Source organism: Hemitrygon akajei, chromosome 10 (assembly GCF_048418815.1).
Source record: "Hemitrygon akajei chromosome 10, sHemAka1.3, whole genome shotgun sequence".
Lineage (NCBI taxonomy): Eukaryota > Metazoa > Chordata > Chondrichthyes > Myliobatiformes > Dasyatidae > Hemitrygon > Hemitrygon akajei.
Genome location: NC_133133.1, coordinates 75,865,737 through 75,880,418, shown reverse-complemented (window position 1 = coordinate 75,880,418; position 14,682 = coordinate 75,865,737). Strand labels below are relative to the sequence as shown.

Below are 14,682 nucleotides of genomic sequence, written 5' to 3'. Positions count from 1 at the left end.
TAATGGAGGGGTCAGACACTTTCATTTGGGTGGAACTCAGGAACAGGAAGGGTGCAATCACACTGATGGGATTGTACATGTGAGATGTTGCTCCTTGGTAGGGCAAATGCAAGGAGGCAGTACACTGTTAAGGGCAAATTTATTAACAGAGTTGCTGAGCAGAGAGATCTTTGGATCCAAGTTCACATCTCCTTGAAAGTGGCCACACACGTGAATAAGGTGGTTAAGAACACTCATGGAATGCTTGCTTTTATTAATCGAGGCAATGAGTTCAGAAGTCAAGAGGTTACATTGCAACTTTATGCATCTCCAGCTAGGCCACATCTGGAGTATTGCATACAGTTCTGGCCACCCCACTATAGAAAGGATGTTGAGGTTTTGGTGAGGGTACAGAACAGGCTTTCCAGGATGTTGTCTGCTCTAGAGGGCATTGCTGGATAAAGTTGGGTTGTTTTCTATGGAATGGTAGAGCCTAAGGGGGAATCTGATCGAGGTTTATAGGATTATGAGAGGCAGAGATACAGGGAATATCTGTTTCTCAGGATTAAGATGTCTAATACCAGAAGGCATGCATTGATGGTGAGAGCGATCAATTCAAGTCGATGTGGGGGGTAGGTTCTTTACTCAGAGAGTGGTGGGTGCCTGGTGTTGTGGTCGAGGCAAATACACTCGAGGCATTTAAGATACATTCAGATGGACACATGAATGTGAGGAAGATGGAGGGATATGGACTTTGAGTAGGTGAGAAAGATTAGTGTTTGGGTGTTTTTGATCTGCTTTTTAGCTGGTTTCGCACAACAATGTGGGCCGAATGGCCTGTTACTGTGCTGTGTTCTATGTTGACTGCGAGCTTACAGTTGCCCTCTTTCTGTGTTTTATGAAATAAATTCTCGGTGCTCTCTTCTGAACTATCTCCTTGCCGCCGCCCCCCCCCCAATAACCCCAGTGCCCCATCCGCTGCATTCCTGTTGCTTCGCCAATGACCATGTTTCCTAACATTCAAGAAAACTTTATCATTGGAAGCAAAATCGTATTAATTGGCTTTGTAGTTGATGCGTTCAAATCCCCAGGGCCAGATGTGATGTAGTCCAGGTCATGGTAGGACACAAGACTACATAGTTTCTGACAGAGATTTGTCCTTTTTAATTGGATAACAGCAAATATACTATCCTTCTTGAATAAAGTACTAATTACAGGCCTGTGAGTCAGTGAAAGACTTTTAACAAATTCCTATTGAGGCACTAGTCAAAAATGTTAGAGCCTATAGGACAAGTTGGTACATTAGATCCGTAGACGGTGCCTGGCCACCTGAGTTCCTCCAGCAGGTGTTGCTTTAGATTTCCAACAACTGCAGAATTTCATGCGTTTACATTAGATCCAAAAAAAGACTTGGTAATTACAATCAGTTGTTGATGGAGTGTTGGTTTTGTGACTAACGTTCACCGAAAACACTCTGCAGGGACAAAGTTGCACTAGACCTGCTAAAAGTCTATAATGCTATGCTTTTAGCAAATAATATATCAGAATTGGTAAGGAAGATCATTGTTACCCTCATCTACAAGCAGAAGATGGAGAGAGAGCATATTGGAAACTGATTTTCATTATTATTATTAAATGTGGTTTGCAAGATCCTTTGCAAACTTGTCACCATTTGGATCAAGTTTATTCTTTGACAGGATGATCAACTTCAATATCACAGGAAAGGACCTGGCAAACTAAACTGGAAGCAGCTGACTGCAGGTAGCTCTACATCTAAGCAAATAGTGACATTCATAGGCACTGAGAGAAAAGTAACATTGCAGTTGGAAAGATTAATTGAACAGGTTAACAGGAAAGAGCTATCAATTGTCTTTGCAAACAATCACATTGACCTGATGCAATGCTGTCCAGGCTCTGCTGGGACACACCAGCTATTGTGCTTTGACAGATTTTTAAGTCTTTACTGGTGAAGTGAAGTGCCAGCTGACAGGAGGTGAATAAATTGCTTATCAGCTACCTTCTTGAACCGCTGCAGTCCTTGAAGTGTGAGTACACCCAAACACAGGGGCCCAGTGGAGGGAATCCTAACTGGTTGCACCATTGCTGGGTGTGGAAAAGTCGACAGAAAGAGGTGGAAACAACCCTGTCCATCACATGCCAAATCCTCGCCACCACTGAGCACATTTACATGGAGCGCTGCCACATACCGCAGCATCCATACCAAGGACCCCACCGTCCAGGCTATTCCCTGCTCTCACAACTACCATCAGGCAGGAGGTACAGGAGCCATAGGTCCCACACAATCAGGCTCGGAAACAGTTATTACCCTAAAGCCACCACGTTCCTGAAATGACATGGATAACTTCACTCACCACAACTCTGAACTGATTGTATGACCTATGGTCTCACGTTCAAGGACCCTACAACTTAAGCTCACGGTATTCTTTTGTATTTGCACAATTTGTCTCCTTTTGCACATTGCTAGTTTGGCCATCTTTAAGTATGTACAGTGTATGTTTCCATAAATTCAATTGTATTTCTTTATTTTCTTGTAAATGTCTGCAAAAACTTGTCTCAAGGTAGTGCAGTATATGGTAACATAGACATACTTTAATACTAAGTTTTACTTGACTTCGTTGTGCCTTCTGGAACAGTGAGATAGTTCACAGGACTGTAATACTGTCGCCGCGCTATTTTCAAGTTGATACTGACCACCCGAGCCCGTGCTTCTCTGTTATATCGTTTCCAGCATTTCTCTCTCTGGAGCAGAGTGTCCTCCTGTCGGCACACTTAGCATCTCTTTCACTGTTTGCAGAGGGATCTGTGCAGGGTCGGGTGAATGTGAAACTAAACTAACGCCGGAAGTTTTGCACTCAGTACGGGCAACAGAACTTGTGGGAACAGAACGAAACAAGTAAGATAAACAAGTTACAGTCCGTGCTTCCATTTGCTTTCTCAGTCCGTCTGATTATTCAACACGACCTTGTCACCAACAGACTCTTGAACACTGGGTAAAGTCAAACCTCGGGGTTCGCGGCCGAGCCGGGAAGCCTTCCGCTTTTCTAAGGGCGCGCTGGCCTCGGAGCTGAATCTGATGCGCACACCCGTGACTGCGAGGCCGACATTTTATGAGCGCTGTCATTTTAAACGTTTATTTCACAGGTAAGCTGAGAGGAAGTGAGAACGGCATTAGATACTGGGAATCGTTGCCCCATAACGGAGACCTCTGAATTCAAAGGGCACGGGTTGAAGGGTAACATATACAAAATGCTCTTGAGCCCAAAAACGTTGACTGTAGTATTTTCCACACAGGCTGCCTGGCCTGCTGAGTTTTTCCAGCATTTTGTGGGTGTTGCTCGCATTTCCAGCATCTGCAGGTTTTCTATTGTTTGAGGTTTAAGGGTAAGATGTTTAGAGGGGTTCAGAGGAAAACTAATCCTCTAGAGCAGCCTTTTTGACCTGGATAAATTTGCCTCTACATAATTTGCAGGTCTCGGAACACCTGCGTAAAAAAAAACATTTTATCTACAGCTCACCGTAAGTTAACATCAGTAAGTTGTAGATATAATAATCCAAAAATAATAGCCAATGCTCTTTTGAGTAGAGAATTTTTAGCCAACCTTTCCTGAAAAAAAAAGTCGGTGGTTAAGCCCAGCTTGCCTTTCTTGAAATTAATCTTTCTTTCCCTTTCATAAATTTTAAAAACTCATAAGGCAAACATAATAAATTTCTGTTAAATAACTGGCTGAAGCCAAAATGGGATTTAATTTTTCTAAAGGTAGGCTCAGTAGATTTAATTTAAATAAAGATTGTAACTTGATTTTAGTTAATGCTATTTACATGAACATTTATTGACCATGAATAGTAAAGTTACTAAAAAACATAAGCCAAAGCAATATGAATAAAGATATAGCCAAAGACACAATTTGATACAAGATTTTGAAAAAAAAATTCTTACAAAGAGACGTGATCAGGCTCAACTACAGGCCTAGCAAGCAAAACCAGTGTTTGTAGTTTGCCACAGACCAGGCACAATGGAATCGGACAACTTGGATCACCAGTCCATGTAAGACCCATTGATAAGTAGCTTTCACTGTAAAGAAGGGCTGTTTTGTATCCGTTGTTGCACTCCGGCAGTGAAATGACTCAGAAGATTGTAATTCTTCATCATTAACCTTATCAGAATTGTCTGTTGGCCTAGGCCTAGAATCCTCCTGTTCCATCTCACACCTCCTCCTCAAAAAACATCACATTTGATTGTCAGATATGTCTGTAAAATTTCTTCTTTAGAATGAAAAGCTCCCACCAATTTTCTGCACTGGTAGAGTGTGTTCACTCTCATAAGTCAGTTGGTGGTGTGTAAGGGGATGTTGGGGGAGGTAATTCGGAAGGAAGAGGCTGACATCACAGCCCAGGTTGGGCGAGTTCATTCAATGCTCAGAGAATGCACTTCACACTCCTGAACAGCCTACCGTCCTCTCCTCCGTGCAATACGGCGCTCACCAATTATCAGCCTACTGTCCTCTCCTCCGTGCAATACGGCGCTCACCAATTATCAGCCTACTGTCCTCTCCTCCGTGCAATACAACACTCACCAATGATCAGCATACTGTCCTCCCCTCTGTGCAATACAGTGCTCACCAATGATCAGCCTACTGTCCTCCCCTCCGTGCAATACAACACTCACCAATGATCAGCCTACTGTCCTCCCCTCTGTGCAATACGGCGCTCACCAATTATCAGCCTGTCGTCCTCCCCTCTGTGTAATAGGGCACACACCAATTGTCAACGGCCTCCCTTATCTCCCGTTTAGAAACTGAGAATGAACAGGGTACTACCGCGCACTGCCATACTGGGCTGAGAAACTGCTAATAATATTGCTAACGAGTCTGCACAATCTCTCCCCACCACTGAGTGCTAGAGTCACGCAAAGTTCCGGAAGCGATGTGTTTTTTTAAACCATGATCTCTCGCGGAATCCTCGGTTGAGAAACCCTGCTTGAGACAAAAGAGCGGTTGGAATGGGGAATGCACTACCTGAGGGGTGTTGGAGACAGAGATCCTCAGAATATTTAAAATATCTGTCTTAAGGAGGATCTTCAAAATGACGGTAAGACCATAAGGTATAGGAGCCGAATTAGCCCATTTCATCATGGCTGATCCAATTTTCAACTCAGCCTCAATCTTCTGCCTTCTCCACGTATCTCTTCATGCTCTGAGCAATCAAGAATTTATCAACCTCTGCCTTAAATATACATAAAGACTTGGCCTCCACAGCTGCCTATGGCAAAGAATTGCACAAATTCACCACTCACTAGCTAAAGAAATTACTCCTCATCTCCGTTTTAAAAGGACGCCCCTCTACTCTGAGTCTGTGTCCTCTGGTCTTAGACTCTCCTACCATAGGAGACATTCTCTCCACATTCACTCTATCACCAATCAATAGGTTTCAATGAGGTCACCCCTCATTCTTCTAAATTCTAGTGAATACAGGCACAAAACTATGAAATGCACTCCATATGACAAACCGTTCAATCCTAGAATCAGCTTTGTGAACCTCCTTTGAACCCTCTCCACTTTCAGCACATCCTTTCTAAGATAAGGGGCCCAAAACAGCTCACAGCACTCTGAGTGAGCCTCACCAGTGCTTGCTTTCTTTTCAAATCTTTTTATTATTATTATTATTCAAAATACACAGGTACATCGAAGTAACAACACTTACAATGCCTCAAAAAAATTATCTTAAAAGATTGAAAATTTTTGTGAATAAAAAAACCCTACTAAGCAAGAAAAGTGAGAAAAAAAAACCCATTGAGGGCACAACCCCGGAGCCATGCGTCATATAGAAAGCTTCCAAAGATATATCAAAACAAAATTTATACTTATATCGTGGAGGAAATCTATTAGTTAACTGAAATGATAGTAATGAGCAAATGAGCCCCATCTCTTCTCAAAATCAAATAGAGGTTCAAAGGTTCGACTTCTAATTTTCTCCAAACTGAGACACAGCGTCACTTGAGAGAACCATTGTGACAAAGTAGGAGCAGATGTATCCTTCCATTTCAACAAAATGGCCCTCCTAGCTATCAATGTAACAAACACAATAACATGTTGGTCAGACAGAGAAATAACATGAATATTTTGAGGAATTATTCCAAAAAGCACAGTCAATTTATTAGGTTGTAAATTGATTCTAAGTGCTTTAGAAATTGTCGAAAAGACTGACTTCCAGAACGGTTTTAATATAGAACATGACTGGAACATATGTGTCAGTGTGGCTATCTCAGTTTTACATCTATCACAATACTTATCAACATTGGGAAATATTTTAGAAGGTCTCTCTTTTGTCCAATGGTAACGATGTACAATTTTAAATTGACTCAGTGAATGACTAGCACAGACCGAGGAAGAGTTAACCAACTTCAGAATCTGCATCCAATCCTCCCATATAAAAGTCAAATTGAGTTCTTGCTCCCAATCCTTTTTAATCTTAAGTAAAGGATGCTTATCCCATTGTAATAATAAATTATAAATTCTTCCAATAGAACCTTTCATCAAAGGGTTCATATTCATAATAGTATCTAACAAGTCAGCCTCCAATATATAAGGAAAATTACTTAAATTTTTTTGTAAAAAATGTCTAACTTGAAGATACTGTAAAAAATGTGAATATGAAAGAGAATATTTATCGACTAATTGTTGAAGACATCAATCTGCCTTCTTTAAATAAGTCCAAAAAAGACTTAATACCTTTATTTTTCCAAAGTAAAAAAATTGGATCACTCCAGGAAGGTTTAAAAAAGTAATTACGATAAATTATACTACAAAGTTTAAATTTTTTAAGATTAAAAAAATTGCGGAACTGGAGCCAAATTTGTAAGGAGTGCTTAACCACAGGACATAAATTTAAATTAGCAACTTTAGCTAATTGTATAGGTAGAGCAACTCCTAATAACGAAGTTAAATAAAACTGTTTCACAGCTCTCAGTTCCAGGTCTACCCAGATTGGCCGGTCATTCCTATCACCCCAATATAACCAAAAGGACATATATTGCAAATTAACAGCCCAATAATACATTCTTAGATTAGGCAAAGTGAGACTTCCGTCCTTTTTCAACTTTTGTAAGTGATTTTTACTGATCCTTGGTCTTTTATTATCCCAAATAAAAGATAGAATAATAGAGTCAATCTGATCAAAAAATCTTCTTAGTCAAAAAAAGGAATATTCTGAAATAAATATAAAAATTTCAGTAAAATCATCATTTTAACTATATGAATACGACCAACAAGTGAAAATGTAAGTGGGCTCCATCGACTAAATGAGTACTTCATAGAGTCCACTAAAGGAGGAAAATTAGCTTTATAAAGATCCTTTTTTTTTTGTAATTCTGACACCTAAATATCTAAAAGAATCCATAACTTTGAAAGGAATATTATCATATATAGAGACAATTTCATTTAAAGGAAGTAATCCACTTTTACTAGAATTTATTTTATATCCTGAAAAATCTCCAAATTTGTCAAATAATTTTAGCAAAGCAGGAATAGATTCTTCAGGTTTAGATATATATACCAATAAATCATCAGCATAAAGAGAAATCTTATGCATGGTCCCATTCATAAAAAATCCATGAATATTTCTAGCTTCATGAAGAGCAATAGCAAGGGGTTCTAATATTAAGTTAAATAACATAAGGCTTAATGGACAACCTTGTTGTGTCCCCCATGATAGCTGAAAAAGGGGAGACCTACAGTTATTGGTGACAACAGTAGCAACAGGAGCTTTATATATAATTTTAATCCAATTATTAAAATTAATACCAAATCCAAATTTTTCTAAAACATTAAATAAATATTTCCATTCAACTCGATCGAATGCTTTTTCAGCAGCCACAGATATAACACATTGTGGAGTTTTAGAAGAGGGCGAATATATAATGTTAAATAATCTCCGAACATTTGAAAAAGAATAATGACCCTTTATAAAGCCTGTTTGATCTTTAAAAATGATTTTACCCAAATACTCTCCAACTGATTGGCCATTATCTTTGAGAGAATCTTAGCATCAACATTCAGTAATGAAATAGGTCTGTATGAGGCACAATCAGTAGGATCTTTATCCTTTTTGAGGATTAAAGAAATAGAAGCTTCATAGAAAGTAGAGGGTAAGTCACTTTTCACAAAAGAATCTTTAAACATCTCCAACCTATATGGAGAAAGCATAATTTTTGCTCAGGAGACACGTATCAAGGCGGGAGATCAAAATAGGTTTTTTAGATGGTGGAATGGCCTGCAGTTCCATGCTACTTTGCAAAGTAAAACTAAGGGCGTATCTATCTTTATTAAATCTAATATGTTTACTCAAGAGGATATTGAATCAGACTCTAATGGTAGATTTTTAATTGTTAAAGGAGTGACTTGTAATAGAAAGGTTGTTTTGGTTAATTTGTATGGTCCCAATTTAGATAATCCTTTTTTTAAAAAAGTATTTGCTTTATTGCCAGATTTAAATGAGTATATGTTAATAATGGGTGGGGATTTCAACTGTTGTTTAAATCCTATGATTGATAGGAGTTCAACTAATCAGAGACTTCCAAACCGCTCTGCATCAGTTATCAACTCCTTTTTGATCGATTTTGGGTTGATCAAATTATGGAGGCATAATGATAATAGAGAATATTCCTTCTTTTCACATGTATTCAAAAAATGTTCGAGGATTGATTATAATATAATTGATCCCCACCTTTTGCCTAATGTTAAAAACTGTGAATATGATGCTATTGTTATATCTGATCATGCACCTTTGAGTTTGTCCTTTGAATTTGACGATGTCATTTTTGTCCGTCCACCATGGCGCAAGTCTCAGACTTTATTGCAAAACTCTGACTTTAACAGTTTTATTGAAAGCCAGATAAAAGAATTTTTTCTTTTTAATGATATAGGAAGTATGTCCAAATTAATTATATGGGATACATTCAAAGCATTTTTACGTGGTCAGATTATTTCTTATTCAGCTAAATTTAAAAAACAGACAAAAGCAGAATTAGATAAAATTTCAAAACAAATTAAAGATTTAGGTAATGTCTATGCGGTTTCCCCCTAATATTGACTTATTTTAAAAAAGGGTGGAACTTCAATCACAATATAATCTATTATTAACTCATCCAATTGAAGGTTATCTACTTAAGTTAAAGAGCCAATTTTATATGTTTGGAGATAAAAATAATAAATTACTTGCATTTCAATTACAATCGGCTGGAGCCAAAAGGCAAATTTTGAAAATTCATAGAAAGGATGGTACCTTGGCTCGGGAATATGAAGAAATTAATAAGATTTTCCAAGATTTTTATACTGAACTTTATAAATCTCAATCTTCAATCTTCAGTAGATTCTTCTGAAATGAATGCTTTTTTACGAAAGATTGTTTTCCCTAAAATTTCTGCTGAGGATCAAAAAACTCTTGATGCCCAAATTACTGAATCTGAAATCCATAAAGCTATTTTTTCAATGCAATCTGGTAAGGCCCTGGGACTTGATTGTTATCCTGTAGAATTTTATAAAAAATTTGGAAAACCAGTGCTTTATAAAGTCTCAACATTACATCCTTGCTTTTTTAAAAATCCTCTTCAAATGAATTCTAACATTGCATTTGTCTTCCTCACCACAGACTCAACCTGCAAATTAACCTTTAGGGAATCCTGTATTTTCTCTCCGTTTAGAAAATAGCTAACCCTTTCATTTCTTCTACCAAAATGTTTAACCATGCACTTCCTGACACTATATTCCATCTGCCATTTCTTTGCCCATTCTCCTAAACTGTACAAGATTTGCAATTTTCCGGCCTTCCAGAGCCATTCCAGAATCTAGTGATTCTTGAAAGATCAGTACTAATGCCTCCACAATCTCTTCAGAGACCTGAAGAGTTTCAGAACTCTGGGTTGTACACCATCTGTTCCAGGTGACTTATCTAACTTCAGACCTTACAGTGTTCCAAAAACCTTTTTGCTTATAATGGTAACTTCTAACACTTCATGATCCCGATACCTGGAACTTCCACCATTCTGCTAGTCACCATTCTCCTCCACAATAAAGACTGATGCAAAATAATTATTCAGTTCATCCACCATTTTCTTGTCCCCCAATGCTAACTCTCCAGCATCATTTTCCAGTGGTCCAATATTCACTCTCATCTCTCTTTTACACTTTATGTATCTGAAGAAACTTTTGAATTCCTCTTTAATATTATTGGCCAGCTTACTTTTGTATTCCATCTTGACCTTCTTAATGATTTTTTTAGTTGCCTGCTGTTGGTTTTTCAAAGCTTCCCAATCCTCTAAATTCCCACTAATATTTGCTCTACTATATGGCCTCCTTTTCACTTTTCTGTTTGCATTGACTTGTTAGCCATGGTTGTGTCATCTTCCCTTCAGAATATTTCTTCCTCTTTGGGATGTAAACATTCTGTGCCTTCCAAATTCCTTCTAAAAATTGCACACATTTCTGCTTTACCATCATTCCTACCAGTATTCTTTGCCAAGAACTAAAACTAGGGGACATAGCCTCAAGATTTGGTGGAGTAGGTTTAGGATGGAGATCAGGAGGAGCTGCTTTTCCTAGAGAGTGGTGAACCTGTGGAATTCTCTGTCCAATGAAGCAGTGGAGGCTACCTCAGTAAATCTATTTAAGACAAGGTTGAATAGATTTTTGCAGAGTAGGGGAATTAAGGGGTATGGGGCAAAGGCAAGTAGGTGGAGATGAGTTCATGGCCAGATTGGCCATGATTTCATTGAATGGCAGAGCAGGCTCGATGGGCCAGATGGCCTACTCCTGTTCCTATTTCTTATGTTCAATCAATTCTAGCCAGTTCTTCTCTCATGCCTCTGTAATTCTCTTTACCTCACTGCAATACTGATGCACCTGACTCTAGTTTCTCGTTCTCAAATTTCAGGTTGAATTTGATCATATTATATTCACTTGCCCCTAAGGGTTCTTTTACCTTAAAATCTCTAATCAAATCTGGGTCATTGCACAGCACCCAATCCAGAATAGCTGATTCTCTAGCGGGCTCAACCACGGGCTGCTCTAAAAAGCCTTTTCTAAGGCACTCAAGAAATCCACCCTCCTGGAATCCAGCACCATCCTGATTTTCCCGATCTACCTACATATTGAAGTCCTCCATCACTACTGTAACATTGCCCTTTTGCTATGCATTTTCTATCTTCCATTGTAGTGTGTCGGCCACATCCTTGATACTGTTTGGAGGTCTGTATACAACTCCTGTCAGGATCCTTTTACCGTTGCTTTCTCTTGGTTCAGTTCACAATGATTCAACACCTTCTGACCCTATGTCACCTCTTTCTAATGATTTGATTTCATTTTTTTCCAACAGAGCAACACCACCCCCTCTACCTTCCTGCCTGTTCTTCCGATACGATGTGAATCCTTGGATATTAAGCTCTCAGCTATAATCTTCTTTCAGCCACGATTCCATGATATCTACAGCATCATACCTGCCAGTCTGCAACTGTGCTGTAAGTTCATTTACCTTATTCTGTATATTGCGCGCATTCAAATATAACACCTTCAGGCCTGTATTCACCCTTTTTGATTTTGTTCACCTTTTATGTTGCAACTCATCCTGTTGACTGCAATTTTGCCCTGTCAGCAGCCTCTCCTCACTATCCATCACCTCTGTTTGTAAACCAGCTAACTCCTCTTCAGCACTGTTTCCACCTTTCCTGTAATACATCTTGTATTGAAATATACGCAGCTCAGGACACTAGTCGCACCATGCTCAGATGTTTGATTCCTGACTTTGTCTGAGGTCTTACCAACATCTGTCTCCACAACCTCTTCTCTAATTGTTCTGACACTCTGGTTCCCATCCCACTGCAACTATAGTTTAAACCCACTGTGCAGCATTAACAAACCTTCCCGCTAGGATATTAGTCCCCTACCAGTTCAAGGGCAAACCACACCTTCTGTACACCTTCCCTGGAAGAGAGCACAATTATTGAAAAATCATATGCCCTACACCAACTCCTTAGCCACATATTAAACTGCACAATCTTCCTAGTTCTAGCCTCACTAGCACGTGGCATGGGTAGCAATCCTGAGATCACAACCTTAGAGGTCCTGTCTTTTACCTTAGCACCTAACTCCCTGAACCCCCTATGCAGAACCTCATCACTTGTCCTACCTATGACATTGGTACCTACATGGAGAACGACTTCTGGCTGTTCACCCTCCCACTTAAGAATGCTGAGGACTCGATCCGAGATATTCCAGACCCTGGCACCTGGGTGGCAACATACCATCCAGGAATCTTTCTTCCCCACAGAACCTCCTGTCTGTTCCCCTAACTAATGAATCCCCTATCACCACAGCGTGCCTTGTCACCTCCCTTCCCTCCTGAGCCACAGAGTCAGACTCGGTGCCAGAGACTCTCCCACTGTGACTTTCCTCTATCAGGTCACCCCACCCCCACCGAGAGTATCCATAGTGATATATCTGTTGTTGAGAGGGATGGCCATAGGGGTACTCTGCAATGGCTCCTTAACCCCTATCCCCTACTTGACTCTCATGCACTTTCTTGCGACCTGCACCATGGGTGTAACTACCTCTCTCTATGTCCTATCTATCACCCCCTCAGCCTCCTGAATGATCCGGAGTTCAGCCAGTTCCAGCTCCATCTCCTTAATGCAGTTTGTTAGAAGCTGTAGCTCGATGCATTTCTTGCAGTTATAGTCGTCAGTGACACTAAATGTCTCTCTTCCTTCCCAGATCCTGCAGGAGGAGCATTCCACTACCCTACCTATCATCCCTACGGTCCTAGCTGAACAGATATAAAGAAGAGAACAAAATACATGAGGCTTTTTTTCTTTAGCTTTCTCTGACTGAAGCCTCAAGATCACAACCCTATGTCCACTCAGACGACGGCCACTGTGGTTGTCCCTGCTTTCCTTTCATTTGCTCTTACTGATCAATCCCAAATGCCGCTTCATCACTAGTCAAAGTACTTTGACAATGTCAGTGTATATTCTGACCACGTGCTGGTAAGAGGGATTATTCTAAATGAGTACTTGATGACTGGAACGGACACGGAGGGCTGCACAATATTTCTCTACAACTGAACACATGGAAGAAATCCCTGGCTTCAGAGCTGATCATTAGAATAGTCGTATATGGTAACATAAACATACTTTGATAGTAACTTTATTTTGAAGTTTGAACTTTGAACACAGCAAATTACAACTCTTGCTGAAATGTTCCTCTTACAGTTGTCAATCAAGGGGAGGGAAGGAAAGAAGCAGAGATTTTCTTGTGCATTTCTAGGATACAGATACAGTGGGTTCCTGTTAACTGGGCCATCGGTTAAACAGGTCAGCCACTTATTTGGGACATGGCCACTTAATTGGGGAAGGAGACTGTTGCTGAACAGGTTAACTAGCTTTAGTCATACACACTTGTGTGGCTGTTAGGCACTACACTGTGATTAGATGAAACAGTTTTTAAATAGCATCAGTGTGAGTGTGTTTCTGTTCAAAAGCAGTGATTTTTGTCACTGATAGTTGTTGAGAAATAAGCAGGAAGACAATTCTGAACTGTTTTGATGACTGTGTTTTCAAGCATTCAGGCTTAAAGATGCCAGAAATATTTATTTTCATGAGTGAAGATAAAACTATTTCACTACTTCAGCAAATTAGGAACTATGAATAATTTGAAAGTATCAGCAATCATGTTGAATGTTAAAATTAAAATGAAGACTTGTAAGACACAATCGTCGATAGCATTGCATGAAAGCTGTCCATTATCTGTACAGGGTGTTTGCAATGATTTCTTTCATTGCGTACACTGAATAAATTCCCCTGTTGATAACTATTAGGAACTAATTCACAGTTTTATAGTACTGTTGTACTATTGGTAGTATTCTAATTTATTCTGTATTTCATTTAAATACATAATTTGTTGCTCATTTTTTTATTCCTTTTTAACTCTTTCCATGAAACTTCGGCTAATTGGGCCAAAATGCAGTGGTCCTGATGTGTCCCAATTAACTAGAATCCACAGTATTCCCTAAATGCCCTCGGGAACCGTTACCAGCCCTGCCTGCTCTGAGGTTTAGACACTCCGATTCTCTGGACTATGGATAAGTGGGATGGTCCCCTTAAAGATTCTGGCCTGCTACACAATTTGGTGGCCATGTATTGGAGCCAAGATTTGGATATTTAAAGAGCACCTGAACTCAGGTTCAGGGCTCAGTCATCAGGTCAACTTTGGTTCTTTCTGTCGATGTTTGTATTCTCATCTAGTTGCGGCAGGCTCTCATTTAGCATCGACTCTGTAACCCTGTTCTTGTCTCAGTCTCAAAATTGTGTCTCAATTCTAGTCTCGGATATTCCAGCACGTGGGTCCTTACCATCTTCACCTCGACTTCTCGTCACAGATACAGTACCTGCCAACTTGTTTTATTATCTGAGGGACAGTGAATTGATCTGAATGTTGTGCAATCATCAGCAAATATCTGTACTTTTGATAAAGGAAGGAATGTTCATTGATATTTGGGCCCAGGCCACTGTTCTGAAGGATTCCTGTTCTGGGGTTGATGTGATAATCCTGCAACAATCAATAGCAGATTCTATTTTCTAAGGTTTGATTCAAATCATCACCCCAATTAACATCAGATTACCTGGACCATCAGTCA

At 39.6% G+C, this 14,682-nt stretch overlaps 1 protein-coding gene across 4 annotated transcripts in view; it reads left to right on the top strand.

The window, feature by feature from the left end:
* LOC140734485 (interferon-inducible GTPase 5-like) overlaps window positions 1-14,682 on the top strand; it is a 153,909-nt gene that overhangs the window by 1,501 nt on the left and 137,726 nt on the right. The window contains exons 1-3 of one of the 4 annotated variants that reach the window (XM_073058497.1): window positions 2,573-2,893; window positions 2,976-3,141; window positions 11,368-11,509. In XM_073058497.1, coding sequence (XP_072914598.1) covers window positions 11,468-11,509 — 42 coding nt within the window. In that variant the 5' untranslated portion in view covers window positions 2,573-2,893; window positions 2,976-3,141; window positions 11,368-11,467. Of the gene's footprint in view, window positions 1-2,572; window positions 3,142-11,367; window positions 11,510-14,682 lie in introns of those variants that run through there. The other 3 variants (XM_073058495.1, XM_073058498.1, XM_073058499.1) reach the window with 3 other exon arrangements.